General features: G+C 53.6%; 2 protein-coding genes across 2 annotated transcripts; one reads left to right on the top strand and one right to left on the bottom strand.

Moving 5' to 3' along the window:
• Positions 1-915: 915 nt before the first annotated feature.
• AP4B1 (adaptor related protein complex 4 subunit beta 1) lies at positions 916-8374 on the bottom strand. The gene is made up of 10 exons (XM_039565353.1): positions 8114-8374; positions 7812-8036; positions 7605-7735; positions 6702-6849; positions 5563-6059; positions 4797-4880; positions 3781-3884; positions 3410-3617; positions 2635-2919; positions 916-2201 (listed from the first exon to the last, which is right to left on the bottom strand). Exons 1-10 carry the CDS (start codon positions 8224-8226, stop codon positions 1726-1728), a joined length of 2271 nt encoding a protein of 756 aa, XP_039421287.1. The 5' UTR covers positions 8227-8374; the 3' UTR covers positions 916-1725.
• Positions 8375-8419: 45 nt separating this feature from the next.
• On the top strand, positions 8420-12784 carry DCLRE1B (DNA cross-link repair 1B). The gene is made up of 4 exons (XM_039565354.1): positions 8420-8671; positions 8793-8937; positions 9147-9326; positions 9412-12784. The coding sequence occupies exons 1-4, from the start codon at positions 8483-8485 to the stop codon at positions 10251-10253; spliced, it is 1356 nt and encodes a 451-aa protein (XP_039421288.1). The 5' UTR covers positions 8420-8482; the 3' UTR covers positions 10254-12784.
• The last annotated feature ends 599 nt before the right edge of the window (positions 12785-13383 follow it).

Raw genomic sequence — 13383 nt, forward strand, 5'->3', positions numbered from 1 at the left:
AGTTCTCCTGAAAACAGCCCAAACCCTCCTGTGTGTGTGTTTTAGAGAAAGAATGGGAGGCAGGTTTAAAGGGACTGGCAGGAAGAGGATGCAGACGGTAGGATGAGTGACCCACCACCCCCTACGACCCTCTCCCAGGCTGATTCCATCCCTTCCCCTGGGAGAGCACCAAGTGGGGGCTGTAAAACTGCTTTTTTACAGCCCACCAGTCATTATTTTGATTCCCACCAGGGGAGCAAACTGAGCTTCCAAGATCCTGAGATAAGGAATTAAACCCTGAGACAGAGAAGCCAGAAGGGAAGTTTGGTGCTGACTCCTCCAGGACTTCGTTTAGCAAAGCCATGCTCCTGGAGCTACACACAGCTATGGGCATGGTTTAGTTGCAAATGGAGTAATTTCTGTTAAGATCGGCTGAAATAAATATTTAGAAGTTATTGGAGTCTGCTGACCTGTTCATTCATCAAGAAAGGGGTCTGGATAAAAGAAGCTCCAAGTCCCTTCCCAGACAGGGCCCAGACTTGGTATAGCCACAGCACAGTAAACCATGGGATTGCCAACAAATTATCAGCTATTTTATCCTGAAAACTGCATAATGCCAATGCTCCAGTGCAGCTCTCCCTAAGGACAGGGACACAAGACAGCTGTGGAAACTTAACAGGAACCCTGCGGCAGCTGACTGATGATCTGCCTTTGAGTTCACCTGCAGGTTCACCCCTCACAGTAATTTGGCATATGAGACTGAGATTAATTATTGCCCAATTGCTCCTTAAAGCTTTGCCTCAAGGAAGGTCAGAGACAAAAGCCCTGCTGGACACAGAGGCAGGAGCTGGGCTGCAGATCTGCCCTGATCCACAGCAGTGATCAGATCACTCCATCCACAGTCCTGAGGGTTGAAGGAACAAGAAACTCCAGAAATCAGCCAAGAATGATTCACATTTTTATTAAGAAAATCAGAAATCTGTTTAACAGTGACAGGGTTTCAGTGAAGTGCATGGAAGGCACACTGCCATTTGAAGGTACAATCAAGTCATTCAAAGAAATCAAAAAGCTGGGGGGAACTTCAGAGAGCGCAGTTCTCCACCTCAGTAACACACTGCACTACAAAACCCATGCCTGTCTCTCAGAAGTGGAGCCTGCTGGTTCCAGTGGGCAGGATGTACCCTGCCCACCCTCCTCTGGCACAACAGAGCTCTGTTCACCCCTAAGTGAAGCTACTCCTGAAATCAGACAGCAAATTAAAACAAATGTAAAGGGAGCCAAGAATGAAGTGTTCTCTCCTCACTGCACTATTCCTCATATTTTAATATGAGGTAAGTGGCAGAATCCTGGTGCCTCTGATGTTTTGGGGTTTTTTTTTAATTATCTATAATTCTCAGGAAAAAAATCCTCTCCAAAACACCCCCCTGAATTCTGCTCAGCTCTGGCTCCATCAGTGATGTTCGTGCCTCGTGACAACCACCACGGATGCCACCAGTCCTGTGACTCACACCAGAGTGACCCTGTCCTTTCCCCAGCCCAGAGGGAGGGCAGACCCTTCACCCTGCTCCATTCCCCAGCCCCAGCTGCAGCTTCCCCCACACCACCCGGGCTTTCCAGGCCCAGGGCCGGGCTGCCAACACTCTGTAGTTTAAAAGTACAAAACCAGCACTGGGCACAGCAAAAGAAGCCAGAGAAATCAACTTTTCCTGTGTCCTGAGCATGCATCCTGCTGGGAGCAGGGACCAGTCAAGACTCCAGTCCAGCCACTGCCTCCAGGACTGTCCTCAAGGCTGAGATGAAGGCTTGCAGTGCCTCTGGCTTTGCTTCATTTTGCTTCACCGAAACCTGCAGCTCTGAATCTGCAGCCTCAAGCAGGAGCTCTGTGAGGAAGAGGCAGCCTGAGTCATCCTGGGCACTCAGATAAGCTTTCCAGGGCTGGGCTCCAGCTTTGCTCATGGCAATGGTCTGGATGTGGACCACGTGAAGGGCTGTCTGGATGGTGTCTGGGTGGACAGGCCCACACCAGGGCAGAGAGAGCTGGCAGCTCGTGTCCAGGCTCAGCCACGTCGTCTCAAACTGTTCTGCAGTCAGGGAAACATCAGGGATCAAGCTCAGGCTGCCTGTATCAGGATGAGCCTTGAGGACTTCTTTATTCCCTTCAGACATCAGAGGATCAGGATGAACCTCGAGGACTTCCTTATTCCCTTCAGACACAAGTGACTCTGAAAGGAAAGCACAAACACATGTGAGATGCAGCTCCCAGTGGCACAAAGCCCATTTGATGGAGCAGAGGAAGGCTGGAATCCCAGTGCCATCAGCAGCATCCCCTGGGCTCGTGAGTGACCAGCCACACACTGCACAAGGTGATCAGAACACCAAGTCAGCATTCCCAAAGCACTCTGACCTTCCACACAAACCCATGGGACAACATCTTGGCTGCCCAGAGCAGCTGTGGCTGCCCCTGGATTCCTGGAAGTGTCCAAGGCCAGGCTGGAAGGGGTTTGGAGCAACCTGAGGTAGTGGAAGGTGTCCCTGCCCATAGCAGGGGGTGGAACGAGAGGAATTTCAAGGCCCCTTCCAACCCAAACCATTCTGGGATTCTGTGATCTACTGGCAAGGGGAGAATGGACCCCAGAGGAAGGTGAGGCAGGTTACCTGTGTCTCTGTTCCTGGAGTCAGCACGAGGAGAGCAGGAGTAAGAGGGTTCCACAGGCTGGTGAGCAGTGGCGAGTGCCCAGCGTTCTCTGCCATAAACTGTGGCCAGAGTGTTGAACTCCAAAGCCCAGGCATTGACAGGCTGCTTGGTCTGGTCCCCCAGGAGTCCCAGGGAGGGGTCAGACTTGGGGCTACACAGGACCCGCTTCACCTCCTCCAGCCCAGACTGCAGAAGGCGATAGTAGAACAGTCCACGGTCTCGTACAGCCATATCCAGCTCCTCCTCTGGGAACACAGAGATGCAATTTATGGAGAATTCTATCAGCCACATTTCCCCAGAGTACTAACAATTATTAAAAACAGGCTTTCAGGGATACAATACAAGCCTGCTTGCAGGCAGATAGCGAAAGAACAAGGGGGAATGGTTGTAAACTAACAGAGGGCAGGGTTAGATGGGATATTTGGAAGGAATTCTTCCCTGTGAGGATGGGGAGGCCCTGGCACAGGGTGCCCAGAGCAGCTGTGGCTGCCCCTGGATCCCTGGAAGTGTCCAAGGCCAGGCTGGATGGGGCTTGGAGCACCCTGGGACAGTGGAAGGTGTCCTGTCCACAACCACCAGCCAGCCAGGGGCCAGGCAGCAGCCTAAGGCATGAAACCACCTTACCCTGCCAGCCTGGATGGCCTCCTCAGAGCCAGGATGCTGACACAGCCTCCATGCCCTGGGGACACGGCTGGAGCAGGTCCCCAAAAACCTGTGAGGACAGAGGGAACCCACCTATGCAGTAGTAGAGCAGCCTGCCCAGCATGTCCTGGCACTCGGCGGGACGGGCCAGGAAGAGCCGCACCAGCGCCGTCAGGAGCTCCATCTTCACTGCTGGGAACGTCTCGGACTTCACGTTCTCCACAAAGTCCTCCAAGACATAGGGAGCGTTTGGAATCTTCTCCCCGTGTGTGCCCAGGAGCCAGATCAGTGCTTGTTTGCCCTGAAGGAACCACAGAAACACCAGCAAACAGCTGCTGTGTGCCATGTGTTGGCATGAAATAAGCACGCTGAGAGAACAAATCTGAAGATTTCCGCCCCCAGTCTCGAGGCAAAGGAAAGCTGAACAGTCCTTGTCCACCTGGCCCCAAGCACTGTCCCCTCACCTCGCTGTCCTGGATGGTGTCCTCACAGCCAGGCAGTGCCTGGCACACGGCATCTGTGCACTGGGGACACAGCCAGGCCAGGTCCCGGAAAGCACGGACCACAGCTGCAAGGAAAGCAAGTTATCAGCATCCCCCAAGAGTTATAAAAAACACTCAGGGAAAAAAAGAAAACCTTTCAAACACCCCCACTCAATGGGCTTTGCAAATCTCAGCCAGGAAGGTCAGTGCCCTGCCTGTGACTGTGATTTGAGGCACCCTCCTTCCCAATCCCATGACACTGCATTTGTCAGAGCAAAGCTGCATCAGGTCTAAAATAAAGCACTGAGACTTCAGATTGTTCCTCTGGCTGCAACCTCTCTTCTGGCCACTGCCAGCCTTTAAAAAGCCTGACTCATGATGCTTCAGACGCACGAGGTTACAATGACAAATTAAAGCTGACCCCGATTCAAAATGACGCTCGTGAACTTTAGGTCAAAACTTTAAAGGTTTTGCTGCCCACTCAGAAACACCAGCAGCTCCTGAGATTGAATTCAACAGCTGAATGCAAGCATGTGCTTTCAAATCTGAGAGCAAGACCAGCTAAAAGAGAACAGCAGGAACAGCAGTGATGTGAAGGTGGATCGGAGGGCCGAAGAGAAAAAAGGAAGCTTGGGTACAAGTGAATCAGACTATTATATGAGGAACAGAAATCACAGAGATTTAAAAGATCTATTAATCATCTTGGCCCTCAAACAGACAGTAAAATGTCTCTGCTGAGCCCCTCACTCCCTGAGTCAGCGGGTGGCAGCCAGAAAGAACCACGAACACAGCAACAACCATCTTCCCCTTTCCCACAGAGAGCAGTTCCTACAGAAGGAACGCACTTTATACCCCTCAACCCACCTGGAAGACTTCCATCTGAAGGTGCCAATTAAAGTGAAAGCCAAGTGCCTTTGAGGGCCTCGAGTTTGGGATCATGAGCCCCAGCAAGGGCGCCTCCTGAGAGCATAAACCAGGCAGCAGCCTGCAATGGTTACCTGAGGTGATGTGTTCCTGCTGAAGCCCCAGCAGCTCTGTCAGAATTCCCACACACTGCTCTGTGTATGTCCTGGCAATATTGGCTGCAAGGATGTTGAAAAGACATAAGAGTCAACCTTTTATCAGAATGAAACAGGATTCATGAGCCCAACTACTCATCACAAACTCGCTTTAAAGGAACAGTCTCTCTCCTTTCCTTTCTGACTACCATTTCTGAAAGTGTGGCCAAATGAGCTTGTTCTCCACACCAAGGTCATGTTCCTTTTTTTGAGGCCATGCCTCAGAAGATTTCGGAATTTTCCTTAGATGTAATATATTTAAAAGGCATTTTGTAATCCCCAGCTTTCTCCTTATGAATACTGTAATAACTATTTTTAAAGCTCAAAAACCCAAAACTATCACCTTAATTCTGCCCCCATCACAACTCAAAGAACAAGCAGGTATTAGAACTCCTCCACCCCCAGCACAGCTTCACTGAACACTGCAAAGCTCATTAACAAGATGAAATGACACATTTTCTTTAGAGCACCTCCTCACAGCATGAGATCCAAGGATCTTCTGCACAACCTGAAGCAGCTCAATGCCAGGACTTCTGAAATAATCAGTGGTTCAGAAACACTCTGACACAAAACACTCCTGGGGAGGTTGGTCTCTGCACTGTTACAGCACAGAGCAGTGATTTGGTGCTTGCCCAGATACCCTTCAGTGGAGAACAGCCCCCCTGAGAGGCGCAGAGCTGCAGCAGAGCCAAGGCACAGCTCTCACCTATGGCAAAGATCGCTCCCTGCGCCAGCTCCACCGACACATCTGTGCAGTAACCCTTCAGCTCCTCCAGCACCTGCTGCACGTTTTCATCATTCACCAGCTCACACAGCACCTCCATCTTCTGGCATTTGATGTAGTGGGGCTCCGAATAGGAGCAGAAGAACTTTTTGTAGTGGCTGCTGAAGTGGCCGGGCAGGCTCCTGAGGATCTGGCGCACGTGGCAGAGCGCGGTGAAGCAGAGCTCCCTGCTCTCTGAGGTGCAGGCAGACAGCAGCGGGCCCTTCACCCGCACCAGCACATCTGCCTGCACATCTGGGTACTCCCTGGCCAGCACCAGGAACAGCTTGGTGGCTGCCATCACGACGCTGGGGCTGCTGCTCTTGAGGTACCCATCGAGCAGGTTGAGGATGTCGAAGAGCTCCTCCTCGCTGCGGGGTCTGTAGCGCAGCAGGAAGGTGAGCACCTCGCTCTGCCCCCACTGATCCAGGTCAGGCATCCTGCCAGGAGCACAGGCACAGGGGGCACGAGTCAGGGAGTGCAGGAACATCTGCGCTGTGCAGAGCAGAGGCCTCAGCCTCCGACTTCCTTACGGCCTCTGTTCCAAACCAAGTGGATGCCACGGTTTTATCTCAAGAGAACTGCCCAGTTATTAACTCAGTATCAGTCATGTGCACTTTTGCTGGTGTTTACACCAGGCAGCAACACTGACAAGAACCCTGGGCAGAGCAATACCCCTTTGTTCCCAGAGCACGTAGAGCTACCTGCAGAAAAACTGATTTCCTCAAGCAATGGTTAAATAATATATCTTTCAATGGGTCTGGAAAGACATACTAGAACATACCTGTCCCACAGGTAGATCATGTGTGTTATCACTTAAAAAATCCCAAAAGTCTAATCACATTAACCTACAATTACAAACCAAACCATCAGCTGAGGCAAAGACTCCTTGGAAGAGCAGGACATCCCAGATTTCTCTGAAGACCTTAGCCTAAAGTGGTTTAGTTAACTTAGGATGGCCACCTCCATCTTTGGGTACCTGACAAGAGTTCCTTAGGTCCTCCCAGAAACTGCCTCTCTGCATAGAAAACACAAGAACAAGAGATGCTTCCAGCACCATCTTGATACCAAAGAAAACAAACCTGTTGAGGAGATGATGGGCAATGGGTTTGTTGATGACAACTCCTCCCTCCTTCTTCAAGATCTCTTCCAAGGCCCTCAGACAGTTCACGACCACAATGGGGTCCTGGTCACGAAGCAAACTGTACAGTTCGTTCACCAGAGCACCATCTGCAAAGCACAGAGGTCCTGCCATCAAGTTCTGTTGGCACACTGCAGTATCATCACGATATGTGAGTCTTAATCACAAAAAAAAAGATGTGGCTTGAACTGGGAGAAGGGATCAACACAACTTCAAACTCTACAGGAAGACCTGCCCTTGGCACAACTTTTCCCTGAGGGTCTGTGTGGGTCAGAGCAGCCCCTGGCTTATCAGAGACTGGGGATGGAACAAAATCATTGAATCATAGAGTGTTAAGGGTTGGAATGGACCTTAAAGCTCATCCAGTCCCACCCCTGTCATGGGCACGGACACCTCCCACTGTCCCAGGTTGCTCCAAGCCCTGTCCAACCTGGCCTTGGACACTTCCAGGGATCCAGGGGCAGCCACAGCTTCTCTGGGCAACCTGTGCCAGGGCCTGCCCACCCTCACAGGGAACAATTTCTTCCTAATATCCTAAACCTGCTTTCTTTCAGTTTGAATCCATTCCCCCTTGTCCTGTCACTCCACACCCTTCTCCAAAACCCCTCTCCAGCTCTCTTGCGGGCTCCCTTCAGGTACTAGAAGGCCACAACACGGTCTCCCCGGAGCTTTCTCTTCTCCAGGCTGAACAATCCTAGTTCTCTCAGTCTTTTCCTTAACTACCCTTCCCTTTCTCTCCCTCTCTGCCCTGCAGGGGCAGCACAGCGAACCCAGCCCGGCCCTAAAGCCCGAACGCGCACCATGAGCACAGCACCTGCGTGTCCCCAGCCCCACGGCCACTCACCCACTTCGCAGTCCCCCTGCAGCTTCACCATCTTGGCACAGCCCAGCACGGCCGCCCTGCGCACGTAGGACGCCTTGTCCCGCAGCCCGCTCACGATGGGCTGCTGCAGGTACTCCTGGATCCCGGGCATCCTGCGGGCGGGCAGCCGGGCATCAGCGGGGCACCGCGGCCGGGGACACCCCCGCCCCGCCCCGGGCCCCGCCGCACCTGAGGCCGCACATGGTGCGCAGGGCGAGCCCGCGCACGGCCGGGCTGGGGTGGGCGCAGTCCTTGCGCAGGGAGTTGACGGCGAGCAGCGCCAGCTGCGGCTGCCGCGGGGCCTGGGCGCGCACGTAGAACGACACGAGCTTCTTCTGCACCACGTCCGACACCGCGCCCGCCTTCACCATCTCCGGGAACAGCCCCGACACGTCGGCGCCCTGCGCCATCAGCCTGCGGCGGGCACCGGGCTCAGCGCGGCCCGGCCCGGCCCGGCCCCGCGCCCCCCGCCCGGCCCCCGCCCGCCGTACCGGATCACGCGCAGCACGGCGCCGCGGTACCGCGCCGGGTCCGCCTGCACGTGCGGGTTCGACAGGGCCCGGCGGAGCTCCCGCTGCGCCTCCTCGCCACCCAGGTACGGCATGGCCCCGCGCCAGCCCCGCTCCTAGGCGCCGGTCCTGTTCCCACTCCTAGGCCGAGTCCCAGGTCCCGATCCAGTCCCAGATCCCAGGATGCGGTCGCGGTCCCGGTCCCGGTCCCGATCCCCGGCCCCACGTGACCCCCGCGCACGTGACGCGGCCCCGCCCCTGGCGCGCCGCCCGGCCCCGCCCCGCGCCGTCCGCGCGTGCGCGGCGCTTCCCGCCAAAAGCGGCGTGAGGGGCGCGGGGTCTCCGCCCGCTATGAGCGGGACGGTGCTGCCCGGGACCCCCATTGCCGTGGATTTCTGGAGCCTGCGGAGGGCGGCTGGCGCCCGCCTCTTCTTCCTATCCCACATGCACTCGGACCACACGGTGGGGCTGTCTAGCACCTGGAGCCGCCCGCTGTACTGCTCCCCGCTCACCGCCCGCCTCCTGCACCGCCGCCTGCAGGTAGGTGTGTCCCGCCCGCCCCGGCCCTCGTCGCCTGGGCACCCCCACCTGCCACACCCAGCCCTCATCGCCTGGGCAGCCCCACCTGCCTGTCCCAACCCTCACACCTCGGCCCCTGCAGGTGCCGATGTGCTGGATCCGGCCGCTGGAGGTGGGGCAGAGCCATGTCCTGGGTGAGGTGACGGTGACACTGATCGACTCCAACCACTGCCCTGGCTCCGTTATGTTTCTCTTTGAGGGTACCTTCGGCACCATCCTCTACACAGGTACAGGGCAGGTTGCCACAATCACAGAATCACAAAATGGGTCAGGTTGGGAGGGACTGCAGTGGGTCACCTGGTCCTAACCCCTTGATCAAGCAGGGTTGTCCCAGAGCACATGGCACAGAATTGTGACCAGATGATTCTGAAATATCCACAATGAGGGAGACTCCACACCCTCTCTGGGCCCTGTCCTGCCATCCCTGTCCTTGCAGGAGATTTCCGCTACACGAGTGCCATGCAGAGTGAGCCGGCGCTGAGGGGCCGCCACATCGACCGCCTGTACCTGGACAACACTCACTGCCACCCCCAGCGGGCCCTGCCCTCACGGGCGCTGGCCACACACCAGGCTGCCCATCTCATCCGTGCCCACCCGCAGCACCACGTGGTCATTGGTGAGTGCTGCCCTTCCTCCTGCTAGCACAGCCTCTGGCAGGGCTCACGTCCTGCCCTGTGCCTGAGGCACTGCTCTCCTGGCAGGTGTGTACACCCTGGGCAAGGAGACGCTGCTGGTGGACCTGGCGCTGGAGTTCAGCACGTGGGTGGTGGTGAGTCCCTGGCGCCTGGAGCAGATGCGGCTGCTGGAGCTGCCGGATGTGTTCACCGCCGAGGAGGGCGCCGGCTGGATCCGTGCCGTGGATGTCGCCGAGATCCGCTGGGACACGCTCGACAGCTGGAATGCGCTGCACCCCACCATTGCCATCATCCCCACAGGCAGGCCCATGAAGGTCACCCACCCCAACATCCACCTCATCCCATACTCGGACCACTCGTCCTTCGCGGAGCTGTGCGAGTTTGTGAAGTGGCTGAAACCCTGCTCCATCGTTCCCATTGTGAAGGCTGACATGTGCCAGGCTTACTTTCAGGAATACCTGAGCTCAGCCCCCCAGGTGCTTCCTGACTTCAAAGTCCCAAAGCCCGTGCAAGAGTCTGGACAGCAGCAAAGCCAAAGGAGGGGGCAGAAACCCATGAGTCTCTGGAAAAGAGCCATGTCACGTTCTGTGCCCCGAGGGGTCGTTTATGAGTCCCCAGAGAAAAATACTGAGAAACCTGAAGCATTTACAGATGTTAAGGTTCCTCAGCACTACTGTGAGCCAGCTCCCTGCTCAGTAGAAGGCTGCACGCGTCACATGGGTGAGAAGGAAGAGCTGAGTGGGGAACAGCTGGGAACAACTGGAGCAGCACCTGTTTCCAGTGAGCACCTTGCAACTGGATTTGCAGAGCAATATTTACTCACTCCCTTAAATGTCCTAAAGCAGAATCGCTCACGGACATTTGATGAGCTGGTAGAAGGCTTTTTTAGGCAGGGAGACACACCCTGAAAAATCGTGTGACGTTGTTGCCAGTGCAGCAGGTAGCAGTGTTTTCGTTCTGCTCCATGCTCAGGTTTCCCATTAGGAGAGAGGAGCTCAGCTCTGCGACTCTACTTTCTTTACCTCTTTATAGAGGACAGAGAGGAAACTAAAACCAGTTTGTAGATGGTACGTTTTAAAAATGTATTTATTTTTTTTTTATCTCTACATCTCCTGTGTCCCCCACAACGCTGGGCACTGTGGTCCCACTGCCTGTGTGCCTTCTGTCCACCTTTTGCAGTGACTTGCCTGTCCCCTCTTACAAAAGCCACTGAGAGGTTGATTCAAGCAGAGCTGCAGAGGGTGTGAGCTGTCTGCAGCTGAGTAATTAATGGCTGGACTGTGATGAAAGGAGCAAGGGGGGGGAATCTGAGAGCCCCAAAGATTCTCCTTTCTGTAAGTGTGTGATACCTCACTGACTATGAGCAGTTCATTCCGAACTGAATTATGATGTTCTGTATCAAGGTGCTTTTTAAAAATGCTGCTTAAAGAGATCTAAGAAATGAAGTGCCTTAAAGTCCAATAATCTGTTTTCTATCTGTTAATCTACTAATACTTCCAGCTTTTGCATCCAGCCAGCCAACTGCAGCTGGATGTAGTCCTGCTCTCTTGAAAGTGCCATCTCAATGCTAATTGTCAGTGCTTTTTCAGGTTTGTGGCCAGAAAAAGTAGGAATTGTCTGAGTTCTTGAGTTGTAGGCTTTTCAGAGTGGGCCACTATATCCTCTGCAGTCTCTGCACTCAATCTTGCACCTCTGAATTCTGATTGCAAAGCACTCCTGGTAACTGCCACTTTTCTGCTTTCCCATTCTGCCTGCTCTTGTCCTGCAGTGGCAAATGGGATGGGAGTTAATGAAACATCTGCTTAGTGGTGTGATCAGTCTTAGCAGCATTGTTTGGAAAGATTGTGACTGAACAGCAGAACTGGCTCTGTTAGTTAGAGGTTGGGCACTTTCCCACTGTGGATCAGCTGCAGAGCCCTGGCCTGGCACAGCTGGGAAGTGTCTGTAGTGTGACAAACCATTGGGTACCCACTGCAGTCGACTGTGCCAAACTGCACTGCCAGTGTTTCAAATTGGCCCCTCCTATGGTCAGGGCAGCTGGAGTGGAAATGGTCACTGGACACTGTCCTGGAGCAACAGAGCAGTTTGTTCCTCATCTCTCGATTCCCCCTTTTTTTACTTTCTAGGCAAAATGTTTCAGTATTTTCTGAACATAGTGTCCTGCAAGGCCTTTCCAAGAGGCAGCTAGATGGGTTGGATTCCCTGAATTGAGCCAGGAAAGGAAGAATTTGCTCTTGGAGTAGGGCCAGGCCCTGTGAAAAGCAAAGGTGTCCTTGGATGCAGCAGTTGCAGCAGTCACAAACAGGGCTGTCCGGAACAGTGAGAGTGTTGACAGCCAGAGTGGGGATGTTTGGAAAGCTGTTTGTTTGGCAAACATGAATCCTGACTCCCAGCCCTGTGCTTTCCCAGGCATGGCAGTATTCATCCCTGTTACATAAGGAGTGCCTGCCCCTGGGACTGCTGTGGCTCTGCCTGCCAGCTGCCAAGGGGACATTGGAAGTGACAGAGCAGTGTCCTGTGACCTGCACTTCACAGGGCAGCAAGGGCAGCTTGAGTCTCCTGCTGTGGGCCCTGTGTCCTGCTGCTTGGAGTTTTCTGTGTGGATTATTTCCTAATCCAAACTCAACTGCAGATCCCTGTCGGGTGGGTGTGAGTGGAGACACCTGCACGTTTTGTAACATGGAAATGATAGCGCTGTGCTCGTAGTGTGCTGTCTGCTGCTGCTGCCTGGGAGATGCAGGCTGTTATTTAAATATTGTTGAAATTCAAGTGACTCATTTGACAGGCAGGGGAGTGAAGCCTGAACTCCCAAATTCCATGTCCTGCTTTGAGCAGCCTCTCCACTGCTGGGGAGGAATGCTCACCTTCTGAGTCACTGCTCCACTTGGGCATGTTGCAAATGACCTGGGAGATCTGATGTTTTATGGCATCCAGCCTTTCCTCTTTTATTCTTATCAACTATTTATTACAGTAAATGAAGTGGAGAACCTCCTGGTCAGCCTCTGGGAAAAAAAGGAGTTGTAAATGGTAATTCTTTACAGAGGTAAATCTGAGCTTTAATCATGCAAAAATAAGTGAACATTGCAGACTTGAGTTCTGGGGATCTGCATCCTGTTTCTTCGTGCTCAGTTAAAGCTGCAGAATAAAATGCTGGCTTCACTTTCTAAAGCTGAAAAGGTAATTCCTGCCACTTGAGGAGGAAATTACCCATCGTGTAGAGCCAAGGAAACCTAAAATTTCTCAGTGGCTTTAAAAAGCAATAGAAGCAGGAGAGACTTGACCAACAGTCATTTTGTTGGAGACCTTTGCCTCAGCACAGCAGGTGCACAAGGCATTTTAGTGCCAAACATTTCTTCCCTGTTAGGTGTTTAAATACTACTTTTGTGTACTATCCTAAAATGCTGGAAAATAAAACATGGCCTTGTGGGGGGAACTGGAATTGCTGAGTGTTGAGGCTTCTGAGTATCTTTCCGCTTCCCTTCAAGATGGGTTTAGTGATGGACCTGGCAGTGCTGGGTTAATGGTTGGGCTCTGTGATCATAAACGAATTTTCCAACCTAAAAGATTCCGTGAAGTCTCCTGGCAGTAAATATCTGGCCTCTTACAGGCCTTGTTCTCCCTCGCACTTGTCTCCACAACGTCCCTGTTTTCCTGCCCCCAGCCTGGCTCACAGGGGAGCAGCTGAGAGCTGGAGTGTCATGGAGAGCAGGCTCTGAGCCTGCTGCTCCCAGCTCACCTGCACTGCTGCCCACAGGTGTGTTTTGCTCACAACAGTGACAATGAGAAGCTGCAGCCCAGTATTGGCTTCACTGTGGGATATCTGAGGGCCACATGTTTGGAAGCTTCACTTGTCCTGGCAGGAAAGTGCTCTGAGCAAAGCCCTCCCAAATCTATACGCACAGAGCATGTTCCAGCTGCTTATCTCTGGTCCACAGTTGAGAACCAAGCCCCAGTGAGGGGAAACAGTTCAGCCAAGGCCTTGCAGAGGAGCAAGGCATGAGCTGAGTTCCCTTTGGCAAGTTTTCAGTGCTGTTTTAC

This window comes from Corvus cornix, chromosome 26 (assembly GCF_000738735.6).
Source record: "Corvus cornix cornix isolate S_Up_H32 chromosome 26, ASM73873v5, whole genome shotgun sequence".
Taxonomy (NCBI): Eukaryota; Metazoa; Chordata; class Aves; order Passeriformes; family Corvidae; genus Corvus; species Corvus cornix.